Source organism: Leptinotarsa decemlineata, unplaced genomic scaffold (assembly GCF_025532065.1).
Source record: "Leptinotarsa decemlineata unplaced genomic scaffold, Ldec_3_MD MMD2_tig00026354_RagTag_RagTag, whole genome shotgun sequence".
Taxonomy (NCBI): Eukaryota; Metazoa; Arthropoda; class Insecta; order Coleoptera; family Chrysomelidae; genus Leptinotarsa; species Leptinotarsa decemlineata.
In genome coordinates, this window is record NW_027412702.1 from 18055181 (window position 1) to 18069598 (window position 14418).

The 14418-nt window shown below is 34.2% G+C and overlaps 1 protein-coding gene and 1 long non-coding RNA gene across 11 annotated transcripts in view; one reads left to right on the plus strand and one right to left on the minus strand.

Annotated features, from left to right (window-relative positions):
- Positions 1 to 14418, plus strand: part of Patronin (calmodulin-regulated spectrin-associated protein patronin) — a 124325-nt gene that overhangs the window by 94431 nt on the left and 15476 nt on the right. For all 10 annotated transcript variants that reach the window (XM_074184338.1, XM_074184340.1, XM_074184346.1 and 7 more), the window contains 7 exons: positions 1428 to 1552; positions 1769 to 1995; positions 5292 to 5565; positions 7317 to 7705; positions 9558 to 9853; positions 11011 to 11223; positions 11279 to 11515. In XM_074184338.1, coding sequence (XP_074040439.1) covers positions 1428 to 1552; positions 1769 to 1995; positions 5292 to 5565; positions 7317 to 7705; positions 9558 to 9853; positions 11011 to 11223; positions 11279 to 11515 — 1761 coding nt within the window. The remainder of the gene's footprint in view (positions 1 to 1427; positions 1553 to 1768; positions 1996 to 5291; positions 5566 to 7316; positions 7706 to 9557; positions 9854 to 11010; positions 11224 to 11278; positions 11516 to 14418) is intronic.
- Positions 2063 to 4869, minus strand: LOC141486417 (uncharacterized). Its single transcript, XR_012467824.1, has 3 exons — positions 4737 to 4869; positions 3722 to 3884; positions 2063 to 3227 (listed from the first exon to the last, which is right to left on the minus strand). It is a non-coding gene; the product is annotated as an uncharacterized lncRNA (long non-coding RNA).

Consider the following 14418-nt stretch of genomic DNA (forward strand, 5'->3'; position numbering starts at 1 on the left):
GTATTTAGATGTGAAAATTTCACACTGCATTTCAGAAAAATAGACTTTCAACAATCCTTCAAGGTCAGTCAACCATCAATTTTGTATACAGGCAAATCAGAAATATAAATTGATTAGTGTATATTTGATAACGTTACTGTATCATGAACTTCATATATAAGTCCTGAATCAGCTACAATGGCACTAAAATCTGTAGTAAGGAAGCAAATTGGGAAGTGGGTCTATAGAATAGATAAAGAGTACTGGCAAAACATACCTAGGAACACGCATGGGAAAACGTTTATAAAGGGACTGTCCGAGAAGAGAACTGAAAAACTTCTTTGACAATGCAGGAATCGGCTCAGAACAAGCAAAGGGGTACACAGTGGGCACTGTCCATTGAGAGGACACCTGAACAAAATAGGACTGTACAATGGAAACCTTAGCTGCAGGAAAGCAACGAAGGAACATTTACAGCACGTCATATTTCACTTGTACAAACCAGTACAGGGAAGCAAGATTGTTGAAATGAGTATCATGAAAAAGATGGAAGGAAAACGCAATACCAATCAATCAAGCAATATGCTTTGGTGTCAGAAGAAACAAGTCTTATTGACAAAGTCATTGTAGACGTAATATAAAACAAAATACAAGTATCACAGAGTAGAATAGACATACAAACTTAACTATATGAAATGGATAAAAACAGCAATTCTCAGTTACAAAATGAATTCAGATCTTGAAATATTTCCTCGTGAAATTCCCCCAATGTATAAAATGCATAGTCTAAAAGTAGTTCCTTTAGGACATTCCCAAGTTTAGTATATGTAGATAAGGAACGAACATCTATTGGCAAGTGATTGAACATTTTGTTTGGCATTGTATATTACAGAGTTCTTTATCATTGAGCTCCTAGAAATGGGTAAGAGGATCATGTGGATGATATATCTTGTATTTTATAGGGATGTTGAATTGATTGCATGATTTCTCCTAAGGCTCTGCAGGCTCTAATTTATTCATGAATAAGTAAAAATGATCGAATTTGACGTTTTGAGATTCTGCATGAAAAAAAAAACAGATATCAGTCACTAGGAGTCATTTTCAAAATCTGTTATTTGTCACTTCTAAAAATCTGTTGATTATATCATTTAAATTCTTTTAAGGAGGTTCATGTAAGTTCCCGTTGAATGTAATACAGTTGTACGAAAAAATTATTGAAAATTTGGTTTATAGCGATAGGTAGCAACTTCATTCAACTTTACTTTTACATTAATATAATTATATTGAAAGTATCAATTGATATTAGTGAATTATTATTTTGTATTATAACGAATAATATTCAACTCTGTATTCAAATTCACTTGTTTACTAAGTGAACTGATCAAAGTTCTTCAAATCTGCCTTTTTGTGCTGCACTTCAATTTTAGTTTATTTTCTAACTTTTTCAGGAAATTGATGACATCAATAATGTCGAGGGGATTTGGCCAAATGATGGCCATCCGTATGTCGAGACGAGAAAGACACCAGACATGGACAACATGGATTTGGAACAGTACCAAAGATCCATTGCTCAGTGAGTCTAAATTTTCTTTCTTTTTTACACGTAATATATTGGTCGAGCATTCTTCATGTATTCCTAATTATCAGTTCTTTAATGTGATATATGAACATTTACATTTTTGTTCATGTCAATTGTGCGTAACTTTAAATAAAAGCACTACTAATGAAATTTTTTGATCCTTTGCTGATCTTATAGGAATAAACTGCATATTGATCATTATTATTTTAGAATGAATACTAGTCTACACGATATCCAGTCAGATATGCAGAGGTTAGCTTCACAACAGAACCACGCCCAGCAGCAACACCAGCAGAACCTTATAGCCCAACAGCAAAGACAGATACTCGCTCTCCAACAACAGCAATACCAGAGTATCCAGTCTCAGTCTCCTATGATACCTCAATACACCTCTCAGCCGTCTTACCAGCCTCAAATGTATCAACCTCCTCAACAAGGTAAGGATATTATGATCAAGGGCGGAGTGGGACATAATATTTCTTCGTGCAAATGTTACTGCGGCAGTGAACATGAATAGAATATTTTATTGGAGTTAAAATGAACATTAACTTTTTACAAAGGTAATACAGCACAGATACAGAAATATAACTTATAAATTATATAAAATATATCGACAAATACAATAAATACAACATTCTAAAGATTACATTTCATTTCAAATTATCTGTTAAGGAATTCATGGTAGCTGTAGAAGGCTTTCTTTGTTAAATAATCTTTCAATACAATCTTTAGTTTATTTGTTTTAAGATCCCTGATCTGGCAAGGTAGTTGTAGAATTCTGGAGCATAATAAAGTGAAGCCTTCCTAGATTTATATAGTCTAAGATTATTCATCCTTGAATTGTCTCTTTTTTTCATGTAATGATTATGTATATTGCTTTGAGTTTTATATTGATTGATATTTTCACGCATATAGATAATGCATTCATATATGTATCTTGATGGAAGGGTCATGATTTAACTTCACTGACTATATCATTTACTCCCAAAAACTTTACTGATTCTGGATTTTTATTTATATCTTTCTGAAAGGTGGAGAAAATCATTGATTCAGTTTCGCTACCATTTAGTTGCAGTCGTTCTGAAATGAACCAGTCTGATGCTTTGGACATTGCAATGGCCATACTATCCTTTAAAGATTCAAAGTTTCCCTCGGAATTTGTGAAAGTCGTATCGTCAGAGTAGAGTACTAGGGAGCTTTAAGCTAAGGAATATTTGATATTGTTTATGTAAATGAGGAACAATAGTGGACCTAGAATTGAGCCTTGGGGTACACCGTTCCTGTTGATTCTTACTTCTGAGAGAGTGCCACCGCAAAATTTTACTTGTCTATCTTTCAGGTAACGAGCTCAGTTCCAACTTGATTCCATTGAGGCCATAGAATTCAAGTTTTTTCAGTAAAATTTCATGTGATACACAGTCAAAGGCCTTTGACAGGTAACATAAAGTAGATCCCACAATTTTACCACTTTCAAAGCCTGCTATTATAGTGTCACATAGATCATTGACTGCTAATGCAGTTGATTTGCCAATTCTGAAGCTGAATTGTTCGTTCACAAACAGGCTGTTTTCCTCAAAGAAATCCTGTAGCTGATTTTTCTGTAGGAATTCAAATATCTTGGATAGAACTGGAATGATCAGTGCCACATTGGTTTTGAGAGGATGGGACTCTGGAATGAAGCAACATTATGTTCGCAGTTGGGAATAGTTAATAGTACATATCTTATTGTAAAATAGCAAGATTGACGTCTTGTTTCTACGCCTAGATATTTTGATAAGAGATGTTGAGTTTTTAAACACTGTTATGCTCACGCTGCTCTTTCATTCCTATTTCATTGCAAAATTTCAACCAATTCTCGATTATTAGGGCGCCAAAACAAAGGCGGTGGATCCCACCACCGAAGTATTCTACTAAAGTAGTCGAGCACTTTTCATTATAATAATATTTATTTGTCCTAAAATTTTACAAAGATATAGATATGGAATAATTGATAAGTGCCGACAAATTTCATGAAATTCGTCCAGAATTGTAACATGGGGTTACTTTTCAGTGAATTTCATGAAATGAAGCAACTCTTTATCAAAAGGTTAGTTTGTTTATAGCAGCCCAGTGCTACTGGTTTTTTAAGAAGTCGTCATCTATGCTTAAACCACAAATTCATACCATCCTTGTTCAAGATGAATTAGAGTCTCCGCCAACCTTGCAAATGCTTCTTGTTGTTTAACAATTGTCATCGATTTCAGGGCAGTTAGAATTTTTCTCTCCTTATCTGTTGCATTGTTCAATTTGGCTATACCACTTCAAATTTTTGGTAATATTTCATTATCTGAAAAAGATTGTACACTTTTGATATTTCAAAAATAGTCTACTAATCAAGTTTAAGTTGAACAAATTTCTGATGCTGGTCGGTCAGAAGTATTTTACAAGAATTGGCTTCGTGAGGATTCTTGCACAAAGAAGAAGTTATTTTATGTTGGGAAGTTGTTAATTTTCACATTGTAGGTCGACATAATTGTCTAGTGTTTCATGAAGACCGGGAATAATTGAATTGAACATTCAGAGAAACAAACAGTTCGTTGATATTCTAGATCGAATTGAAAAACTAATTTCTGCATTGAAACCCCTTTGTGTTTATATTCCTAATGGCTTGAAATGCAAAATTGGTTTAATTTTTATTTCACTAAAAAGATGAGCAAAAATTCATGATTCTGTAAACACTGATTTCAATAGAGATGTGTCGACACATTTCACAAACAAACTTATAGTCAGAAACGACAATCTAGGAAGAAATGAAAGAGAAAATTCAGTCAAGCTAAGTACCTTATCCCAGTAATTAGTCTTTCAATAAAATCACATTATGTCATATTTGAAGTTGATGATGTACTGATATAATTCTTATCAATTTCAAGAAACAATTATTTGTGTAACTAGCAGTAAAATAAATATGATTTGTGATAAATTGAAAATGAGATAAGGAAAGTATATTTTTATTCAATTTGTCATGGATATTATTCTACATCTAATGTTTGACTTTTCTAGAAGCCTGATATAAAGTGTATTTTTGAGTTGATTTTGAAGTTGAATGTTTCCATATTTTGTATTTCAAATACATTTTTAGTTGAAACAAAGTGAGGATCAACAAGGTAATAACTAAATTTTCTACAGTAGCTTCACTTACCATACTCAGTACATTGCCAATTTTAAATGTACAATAATGCGATTTTATTGATAAACTAAAAATAAAAATTAATTACCAGAATAAGGTACTCGGAACTAGGTATGTCGAACTATCTTGTATAACTAATGCTTTATTTGTCTGAAGCACTCTATATAATTATTTTAACTAGTGTTATTATCTCTCTCTCTCTCTCTCTCTCTCTCTCTCTCTCTCTCTCTCTCTCTCTCTCTCTCTATGAACATAGACGTTTCTTAGCATCAATAAACGTTGAATAATCTTAAACTTCCTGGCAGTGAAAGTGAGAAGTCTAGAATTAACTTATGAGCTGTGAGAACAGAGACAAAAGGTATCAGTAGTGTTTAAATTGGATATATTTGAATTCATGTTGGTTAAGAATCTGATTTTCATTTCTACCAAAAAAATAGCCAACTATTTCTTCCTTTCCCAAATATTAACCTATCTATTTAACATTTCATGTGACTATTTTAGCAAACAGTGTTCACTCAATGTCGAGTTTAATGTATTATTATTATTATCATCATTCATGTTCTTCAGTATATGCGTCGCCATTGCAATCATCCGCCAGTGCACCCCACATACCTCAAGCTCTCTACGCCCAACAACGGATACAAGAGCAACCGCAGTTCTTCCTACACGAACCGGCTGCGCCCATGTCTCCAGTCCCTCCGGTCACTCCGCAGAGGAGGACTTGGGCCCAGCAACCACAACCGCCTCCCATTCCCATGGAGTCATATCATCAGCCTGAACTGAGGACATGGAACAAACCTCAGAGCACCGGCGGAGGTTTTGTTCTGCACGACACAGATAGGTACGGACGGATCAATATAATTGAAGTGTAATAAATATTAAATTTGAATAAGTTAATGCCAACAAATTTAATTTAACTTCATAAGTGTTGTTTTGAATGAAATGACAAATTAATTAACATTTTATGCATGATAGTTGAAAAGTAAAATAATTCTATAAAATGACGTTGATGCGAATCGCAAACCACTGAAGTCAGATTATGAAAGGTTAAACACTCAAAAAACAGTAAAAAACATTGACTCCTCCACAAAAATGTCTTTCAAAGAATATTCGAAAGAATGCTGTTTGCAAAAAGCTTAAAATTATGTGTTTCAAACACTCAGGTCAAATATCCATATGCCGTACCTGATTATATTATGCTTGGATTGTTCAAAAAATGAAGTAAATGTTCAAATTTCGCGGGCTACTTACTTTCGATTAGCGATTTTTTTATGTTGGTACCTTTGTTTTGAACATATGTTCACAGTTTGCTGGTGATGTTGGAACTAAGTGGTCAAAAACACTTGGAACGTTGACAGTGGCATACGGTGAATGTACTCTGAGTCAGAAAAATGTTTTACAAGTGGTACAAGCTTTTTAAAGAGGATATATGGTTATGACATCGAAACCAAAGTCCAATCGTCCCAATGGAAGAGCCCAGGAGAGTTCATTTCGAAGAAATGTTAGCTGATAACATTTCAGGAAACCATTTTCTTTTTTAAAAAGCACGAAAAGTTTGATCAGATATCAAGATTTTGCTTACTGTGAGAATCTACATGAAGAAAACGTCCAGTATCGTGGAAAAACAATTCATGGCTTTTGCAACACGATAATGCGCCTGCTCACTCGTCATTGTTTGTGATATTTTGGCCAAAAACCACTTTATTCACTAGATTTGTTCCCCTGCGACTTTTTCCTGTTCCCGAGAGGACGGCATTTTGCGACGATTGAGAAGGTAAAGGTCATACCACAAATTACATATCAACACTGCTTCGAGGATTGGAAAAAACGCTGACACAAGTGTATTATATCTGAAGAGGACTGCTTCGTAGGGAACAAAATCGAAATTGATGAATAAATACAGAAATATTCATTTATGATTTATTTATTTATTCATTAATGGGTAACACCCGATTAAGTTTAAGAGATTTCACAATAAATTATATGAATACAACAAATAATTACATCTAACTTACTTGCTGAAAGTAAAACTATATTATTAATAAAGAATAACAGTGAGAAAATAAATTTACTGAATGGAAATATTAATTAAATAAATAAATGAATGATAATGAATAATTGATTTTGACTTCAGATAATCATGTAAGAACAATCTACTGGTAATAATATTTCATCTTTCACATCCATTTATTCACATAAATTACTAACATTAACTTTTTCTAATAACGAAAAACTAAATAAAAAAAAGTGAGTACCACAAATATGATACCAGAAAGAAAATTAGCTCCCACTTGCATCTCATACTCTGATCATAACACAAACGGTCACCTTTATATGCTTTCAAACAGACTTTGAACAAGTACTCATTTTGAGGAGACTTTTATTCTTTAGTTTAGATGCTCATATTCAAAAACGAAGCTAATTTTCTCTTCATTTGTATAGTGTGTACAAATTTTAATATGTTTTCATTCCAATATGTTATTTTTTCATATGGAATTTTCTATTATTACTGTTTTTACTTTTTGACATGTCGTGAAAACAACCTGAAATGACGAATGTCTCTCTATCTAATAATATTTCAAATTTTCACAGATATGACACAAGGTATCAAGAACAACCAAGATATCAAGAGAGCAACCGTTACTCAGAAAGTCCCCGTTACCAAAATGGCGGCGGCGAAGAACACCCTCTCCAACACTCGAGCAGTTTCACATTGAGCCAACAGCACCATCATTCCCATTACGGCACTTCCCACAGTACTCCTTCTGCCTCCCCGCAGCATAGGAACATTCACAGACAAATCTCCCAGCTGCTGGACGACAGTAAACGAGCTCCCGTCAGTTTGCAACAAATGGATAATCGAGAACCACCCCAGCGGAAAAGTAGCATCACCCATGCTCCGATTCCGGCGCCACCTCCCGATGATATGGAACCCCAGAATATTTCTTTCATCGGCAATGCTGCTGACAAGCTTAGTGAAGGTGAGATAGTGAATTACTGTGAGTTGTTAGGATACCTATAAGAATTATAATTGCCAATGAAAATTAATGCAGTGCACATTATAGAAAAATGTTAGCCTAGCCAGTTTCTACACAAACCGCATAAAAAAATGCAGACAAAAATAAACTTTTTGAAAATGATTGATAATGTTTTTTGATGGATGAGAAGTTCGAATTTCCATTGTCTGAAAAGGCGTTAACAGATTTGAAAATCTATGAAAAAGCAAAGGAAATTGGACTTAATCGCATTTCAAGATATAAAAATAATCGGATCGAAATATTCTTATGAATTGGTTCAAATGGAAATAATGTCAAAAAAAGCAAAAAGTAATAAGCAATTCGAAAAAACTGCAAGAGCGGCAATTTGTCAAAAAAAAACAAATGGATTGAAAATTGATTGAGGGTCAAACAATAAGTGAATTGTAAATTATATACAAACAATAAAAATGAAATGAAAATGATCAAGATAAATGTGCAAAAATGCAATAAAAATAACAAAAACGTTTCAAGTTACTTCAAGACATTTTGATTATTACTATCGGTCTATTCCTGATACTTGGGACTATTTATAGGTCACCTCTCCTCCCGCTCCTGTTGGCTTCCTTTCAGTGCCATGTAGATTATAAATTCTTGATCAGAGGTCACACTACCTTGGCTGCGTCTGTCATTGGTTAACATGTACCCAGCTTCTTTAAACTTCCTGTTGAACCAGTATTCTTTCCTGTGGATTATTTCAACTTCGGATCACTTATTATGTTGATGAGTCCAAATTTGCTCTCACAAAAACCAAGCTGCAAAGACTCCAACTCTAAGAATTACATTTACCATATACCACGTGAATGCTGCAACTCATGTATCGCTGAATCAAAGAGGCCTTCGAAAGCGGAGCATGTTTGGACTCATAAACATCAAGTGGTCCAAAGCTGAAATCATCCACAGGGTGAAATACTGGTGAAAGGATATTCAAAGGAACTGTGTACATGTTGACCAACGATGCATTCAACACACTTTTTAGGACAATAATATTTACAATAATAATAATTGTAATTTATTGAACAAAATTACAATTTTGTTCAACTGGCTATCGACCGAAGTCCTTCTGCCCGTGTAACAAAATTGCTTTGAAATAATATGGCATATTTTACAATATAAAAAAAAATATATGAATATAAAAATGAACAAACAAAACAATTTTATTGATAAAGTTGCGTTAATTTCTCTAACAGTGTTTCTGTTGGGTGTCGATGTCGTACTCTTGCATGGGGGTTTCTTGTCACAGCATACTTTCTAATGATTTCTACATTGTCATATTTTCTAGCAAACTTTTGAGTAAGTGACGGTAGTCTTTCCTCAATAGGGATAATACTAGCGAGTTGGAACAGCAGAGGGTTTGGAAGGTTGTGTTTGGGGTTATTGGAATGCCTTAATCTTGTTATTTTCCTTACAGCCGTTGTTTCAAATACTTTAAGTGTTTTCAATGCCCTTTGTTTGATATTGAGAAACAGTGGGTGCGAGTATTCAATAAATGAGATATTTGAGGAAATTATTTTTCAACTACCTGTGATTCAATTACTCCAAATATGCTGTAATTCATTACAAATAACTTTCTGATATGTAAGAGATTAGCCTAGTAGTGAGCCTATAGAAAGGAAGAAACTTCTCACACATGATTCTACAGAAAGCAATGAAATCAATTGTAAAAGTGTACACTGCCGATGATTTGATTGAAAATACAAGAATGTAGTATGATTTGACTGCCCTTTTTGCAGAAAATTTAATGATTTTAAGGTAATTTATATCTATATCTGTCAAAACTCGCTACCTTTTTTTGTAGGTCTCAGCAGACTCAACATTACTTCAGGCAGCAGAACTTACAGGATACCGTCCCCCACTCGACCCGCCATCACGCGCAACTCGTTTCAACCGTCTCCGTCTCCTCCGAATCTAGAACCGCCTCCGATCGGCGAAGTGAGCAGTCTCGACAACGATCCTTCCACTCAGAAAGGCTTCTACATCAGCTTCGACGACGATCAACCCAAACGGCCTAAGCCTCCTCTCAGGACGAAACGGATGTCTCCAAAGAAAGAAAGGAGCTACGTCGAGTCACCGGAGGAGGCGATCGAGAGAAGGGTTTGTGTTTTGGAGTTTCTCGTTAGTACTACTAGCTGATAGCAACCATTTATTTGTCAAGGAACGTACAATGTTTATAGGTGGGAAATTAACCATTTGGGATTGGATTTAGTGGAAATTGAAAAAAAATATCGAATTGAGAATTATGCGACATTTATTTGTGATTATACTGTTACGTTTTACCCGTGGGTTGACCAATAATGACTACACTGAATAATCAAATTTAACTTTATTTCACTTTAAATACACAAATACTTCAACCAAAACTTCAACTATTATTTGAATGTCCATCGCCTTACTAGATCACCTCGCGTACCGCATTGTAACGTCCACTTGACTGTCTCAATATCCTCGTGGCTAGTCTTTAAATATCGTAATCGAATGCCGTAGAAATTTCTCCGAAGTTCTGTCGATGTCGGTAGCATTTTTCTCGCTGCTTCTCGAGTGGCGGGGAATCATCGTACATTCGCGCGCTCTTAGCTACGTCACCATTGATTTATGGCTACCAGTGGCGGCCCGCGTTATTTTATTTCGGACATGATTTACAACAATACTAACATATAATTATTCAAACTGAATACAAATTTAATTTTTTTTATTCGGTAACACATTGTACGGTTGTGTGGATCAATTTTTCTTAAAAAAAACAATTGTTTTCTTGCCAACATTTCAGACTTAATTGAGTTCTCCTTCAAGGCTTGAAAAGGAATTTTTTCGTGTTGAAAATATAACTATTTTAAAATAATCGGACATATTAGATACACAATGAAATAAAAAACACTAAAAATTATAACTTCACAAAGATACTTCACATATATCAATATAGAATGAACATTCATATCTAAGAAACTACAATATTTTTTATAGATAATGTTTACAAGATATTTCAGTAAAAAGAAAAACATTTAAATGTGATGTAAATTGATATAGCAAATAATTATTTACAACTCAAATTTGGTTGTATTTTTTTTCAATATCATCTGGTAGTTCTTTATAGACAATTATTCCCCTGTAAAATATAGATTTTTTGGAAAGTGCAGATATGAGATTTTTTGTCAACAAATTATTTAGCTGCCTTATTTGATGTATAGTACATGATTTGAATTGAGTTTTGAGATACTATAATATTATTTATACATCTTATATTTCATCTGAAGGAAGAACAGCAAAGACAAGAGCTGAAGAAACGACTGGAGAGGGAATTGGTAGAAGAGAAATTGAGGAATGAGGAAGAGGATCGAAGGCGGCAAGCTCTGATTGAACAAGAAAGAGAGAGGTTGAGGGCCAAACGAGAAGCTAGTCAGGAAAGGCAGAAAGTCAATGCTGCCAGTGCTATTATTATAGGAAACGATTTGAGCAATCCCGATCCGGTAAGTCAGTTCAAAAATTCATGAATAATTGTAATGAATTGCACGTTTTTGACAGGACTTGGATTACGAGAGGGAACGTAAAAAAGAAAAAATAATGATGTTGTCACTTCAAAGGAGACAGCAGCAAGAGGAGGCTAAAGCACGGAAGGAGGCGGAAGCGCAGGCTAAGAAAGAGCAGGAGAAAATGAAGGAGGAGGAAAAGGCTAGGAAGAAAGAGGAGCAGGTTGCTAGGCGTCAGGCCATTTTCGAGCAGTATAAATTGAAGAAAGCGTTAGAGGAAGCAGAGAGGGAGGTTTGTGAAAAAGATGATCTTGAAATTTATATAATTTTTTCATAATCTGGTTTTTGAGAGACGAATTCAAAACTACAAAATGAAACAAAATTCTTCGTTGACCAAAACTGATTTCAAATTTTAGTTCCTAACTGTAAGCTAAGCTTCGATACAAAAACCGCATAACAATTTTAAAATATTAAAACAAAGTATATCAACTTGTGATGCACTATTTGGAACCGTTGGTGTAGTAATGAATATTACTGGAGTTTTATCGTTATTTTTAACACCTCGACACATGTTTCGATCACCAAGTGATCATCTTCAAAATTGAATTTGCAGAACTCGGAACCATTTGTTGAACCTAAATTTGTTCTTGAGAATTCAAAACTAGCTCCTTCATTTATTCTATCAGAAATAATATGAAGGAATCTAACGTAAACAGTATCTTCCCAAAATGTTTGAATAAACATTGAAAAATACTCAATTCAAAAAGCATCTCATATTTTGGACAATTGAATCAAAAAGCCATGCTAGGTTTCTTGTCATCTATGTAACATTATGTGTAGTTTTTGATATGCATTCATTTCAACCTTTCGATATGTAATCGACTATTGTTGATGAGGGAGAGAGAGAGAGAGAATATGCTTTATTGTCCTAGAACCCTCGCTAGAAATCACACGTTGATGAATAAGACCTCGTTAATCCTCAGCTCGTACAAGTTTCTACTTTTGAGGATTTTCGTTAGTAGAGGGATGACAGCTGGTTAACTGGTTATTGAATACATCCTTATCCACTTTCTTTCTGAACATGTGCTTACTCTATGACATTGAATTCTGGCTTAATTATTGGTTGAAAATACCATTTGTAAAACTTATCCAATCCAAGTGAGGCTAAAATTAGAAGTCATGATGTAGCAAATAACACACTTGCAAAATAAAACATGTATTATGACAACTGTCAGGGTTCTCTCTCTCTCTCTTCTTTATTGGCCGATGCTTCCTGTTCAGGCGCAATTGGGGCCAGCTCAATACGGGGGGTTGTCCTTGTCTGGGTTAGCACTCAGTAACAACCCTTATATTTTATTTCCGAATCATGCTGTCGTCTTCTTAGTGTTTGTTCGTCTACTTCTTCTTGTGCTATGAGAATGTTAGGGATTGACAAAGATACACAAACAAAATGTTCTGGAATATATGAAGGAATTTAAGTATAGGAATTTAGTTTATTAAAGGTTTATAGTTTGATTTTATTGTAATCCAAAAATTGGATAAGAATCTTTGTGATTTGTATATTCAGATTACGGAAAACTTGAAATATGTTAAAGGGGGAATTAATACCATGTTTAATAAGTTCAAAATAAATATCTCTGTTAGGGATAACATTGATAGGGCATTCCAGGAAAATATGGTTTACGTTTTCTACTAGACCGCATTCACAGTATGGGTGATCAACTATTCCTAACTTGTACTGATGTTCTTTAGTATGACAATGACCGGTTTTCATCCGTATTATGGTGGTGATGTGTTTTTTGGAGTGTTTGTACTTGATCAGTCATCAGTTACATAATGTTTGAAAGTTTCTTTAAAGCAAGCAATGGAAATCTACTGTTTCATGAATTTTGTGCTTGTGTTGAAATGAGAAGAGTGAAAAAATTTGAGGGAATTTGCATATTTTATTCAGTTTCTTCCTGTATAGAGTAGTAGAATTTATTGGCCATATTTACATACAGAGTACAATTGGCAGTCATGAGAATATAAAAATTTCACTTTACATAGATAATAATTGAAAAAAATTGAATTTGGAATAGTATTTGAATCAACACTGTTTTGAGACAAAATGCACGATAACCTCAAACAGATATTGTTTAAGGTAGATCTTACTTACATTATGAGGACAACCTTAAGGAATCCTTGTTTGCCAGTTTATGAAAATCACATCAATTTCCACCGAGTTTATCATACATATTTTCCTGTCAACGTTGACATTTCATAATTGAATAATAATGTTATGCCTGTGTATAAACAATATGAAACCAGTCCAGATAGTTGAGAAAAGCCTTTTTTTTTTGGAAGTGGAGTACTTTCTCGCTTTCTCTCTCTTCCCCACCTCTTCTTTCTCATCTTATCTCAAACTGAACACATAATGTCAAAACGTGAGATGTGTTTTAGAATAAAAGTTGACCATCAAATTGCCTAATAATTTCAAAGGCAAGATGGAGGTTAATATAATATTCTTTGTCAAACTGCTTGAGTGACTGGGAATATATTACCAGAGAAAGTAATTAATTTTAGTGCATCAGTGCTTCTTCCATGCCAAAGTATAGACGTGTCGTCAGCAAAACTTGTGAATTTGCCTTCAATATATGTGCCAGATCATTTATATATAATAAAAACAGCAACAGGCCGAGGACAGATCCCTGATGTACTCCGCATTTAATGCTCATTTTTATCTGAAGATGAACTTTTGAAATTCATTACTTGAACGTAATGTGACAGATATGACTCAAACCACAACAAGATGTTTCCTCTAAATCCGTAGATTTCAAGTTTTTGAAGCAATATTTTGTCATCAACACAGTGACGATAGAAAGAGAGAGTTACATTTCGTATATTACTGTGGAGGCAAGAGAGAGAGGTGCGAGCACACATTTACGGTCAAGTAGGCTCTGAAGAATTAGGAGAAAATTATCATACATTGCCACTAATTTTAGCAAGAGATTTCAATGTTAATTTCGCGTCCGAAGGTGGACAACTCTTGATAAACTTTATATGTAAGATAAATTAGAACTACAAATGAAAAATAACCGAAATGAGTCTACCACAAGGCATGGAACAATAATTGATGCAGTTTTCTCTAGATATCTCCTTAATTTTCATTCGAAAACATATATCTTATTTCTCATACCATAAGCCTATTGTTTCGGT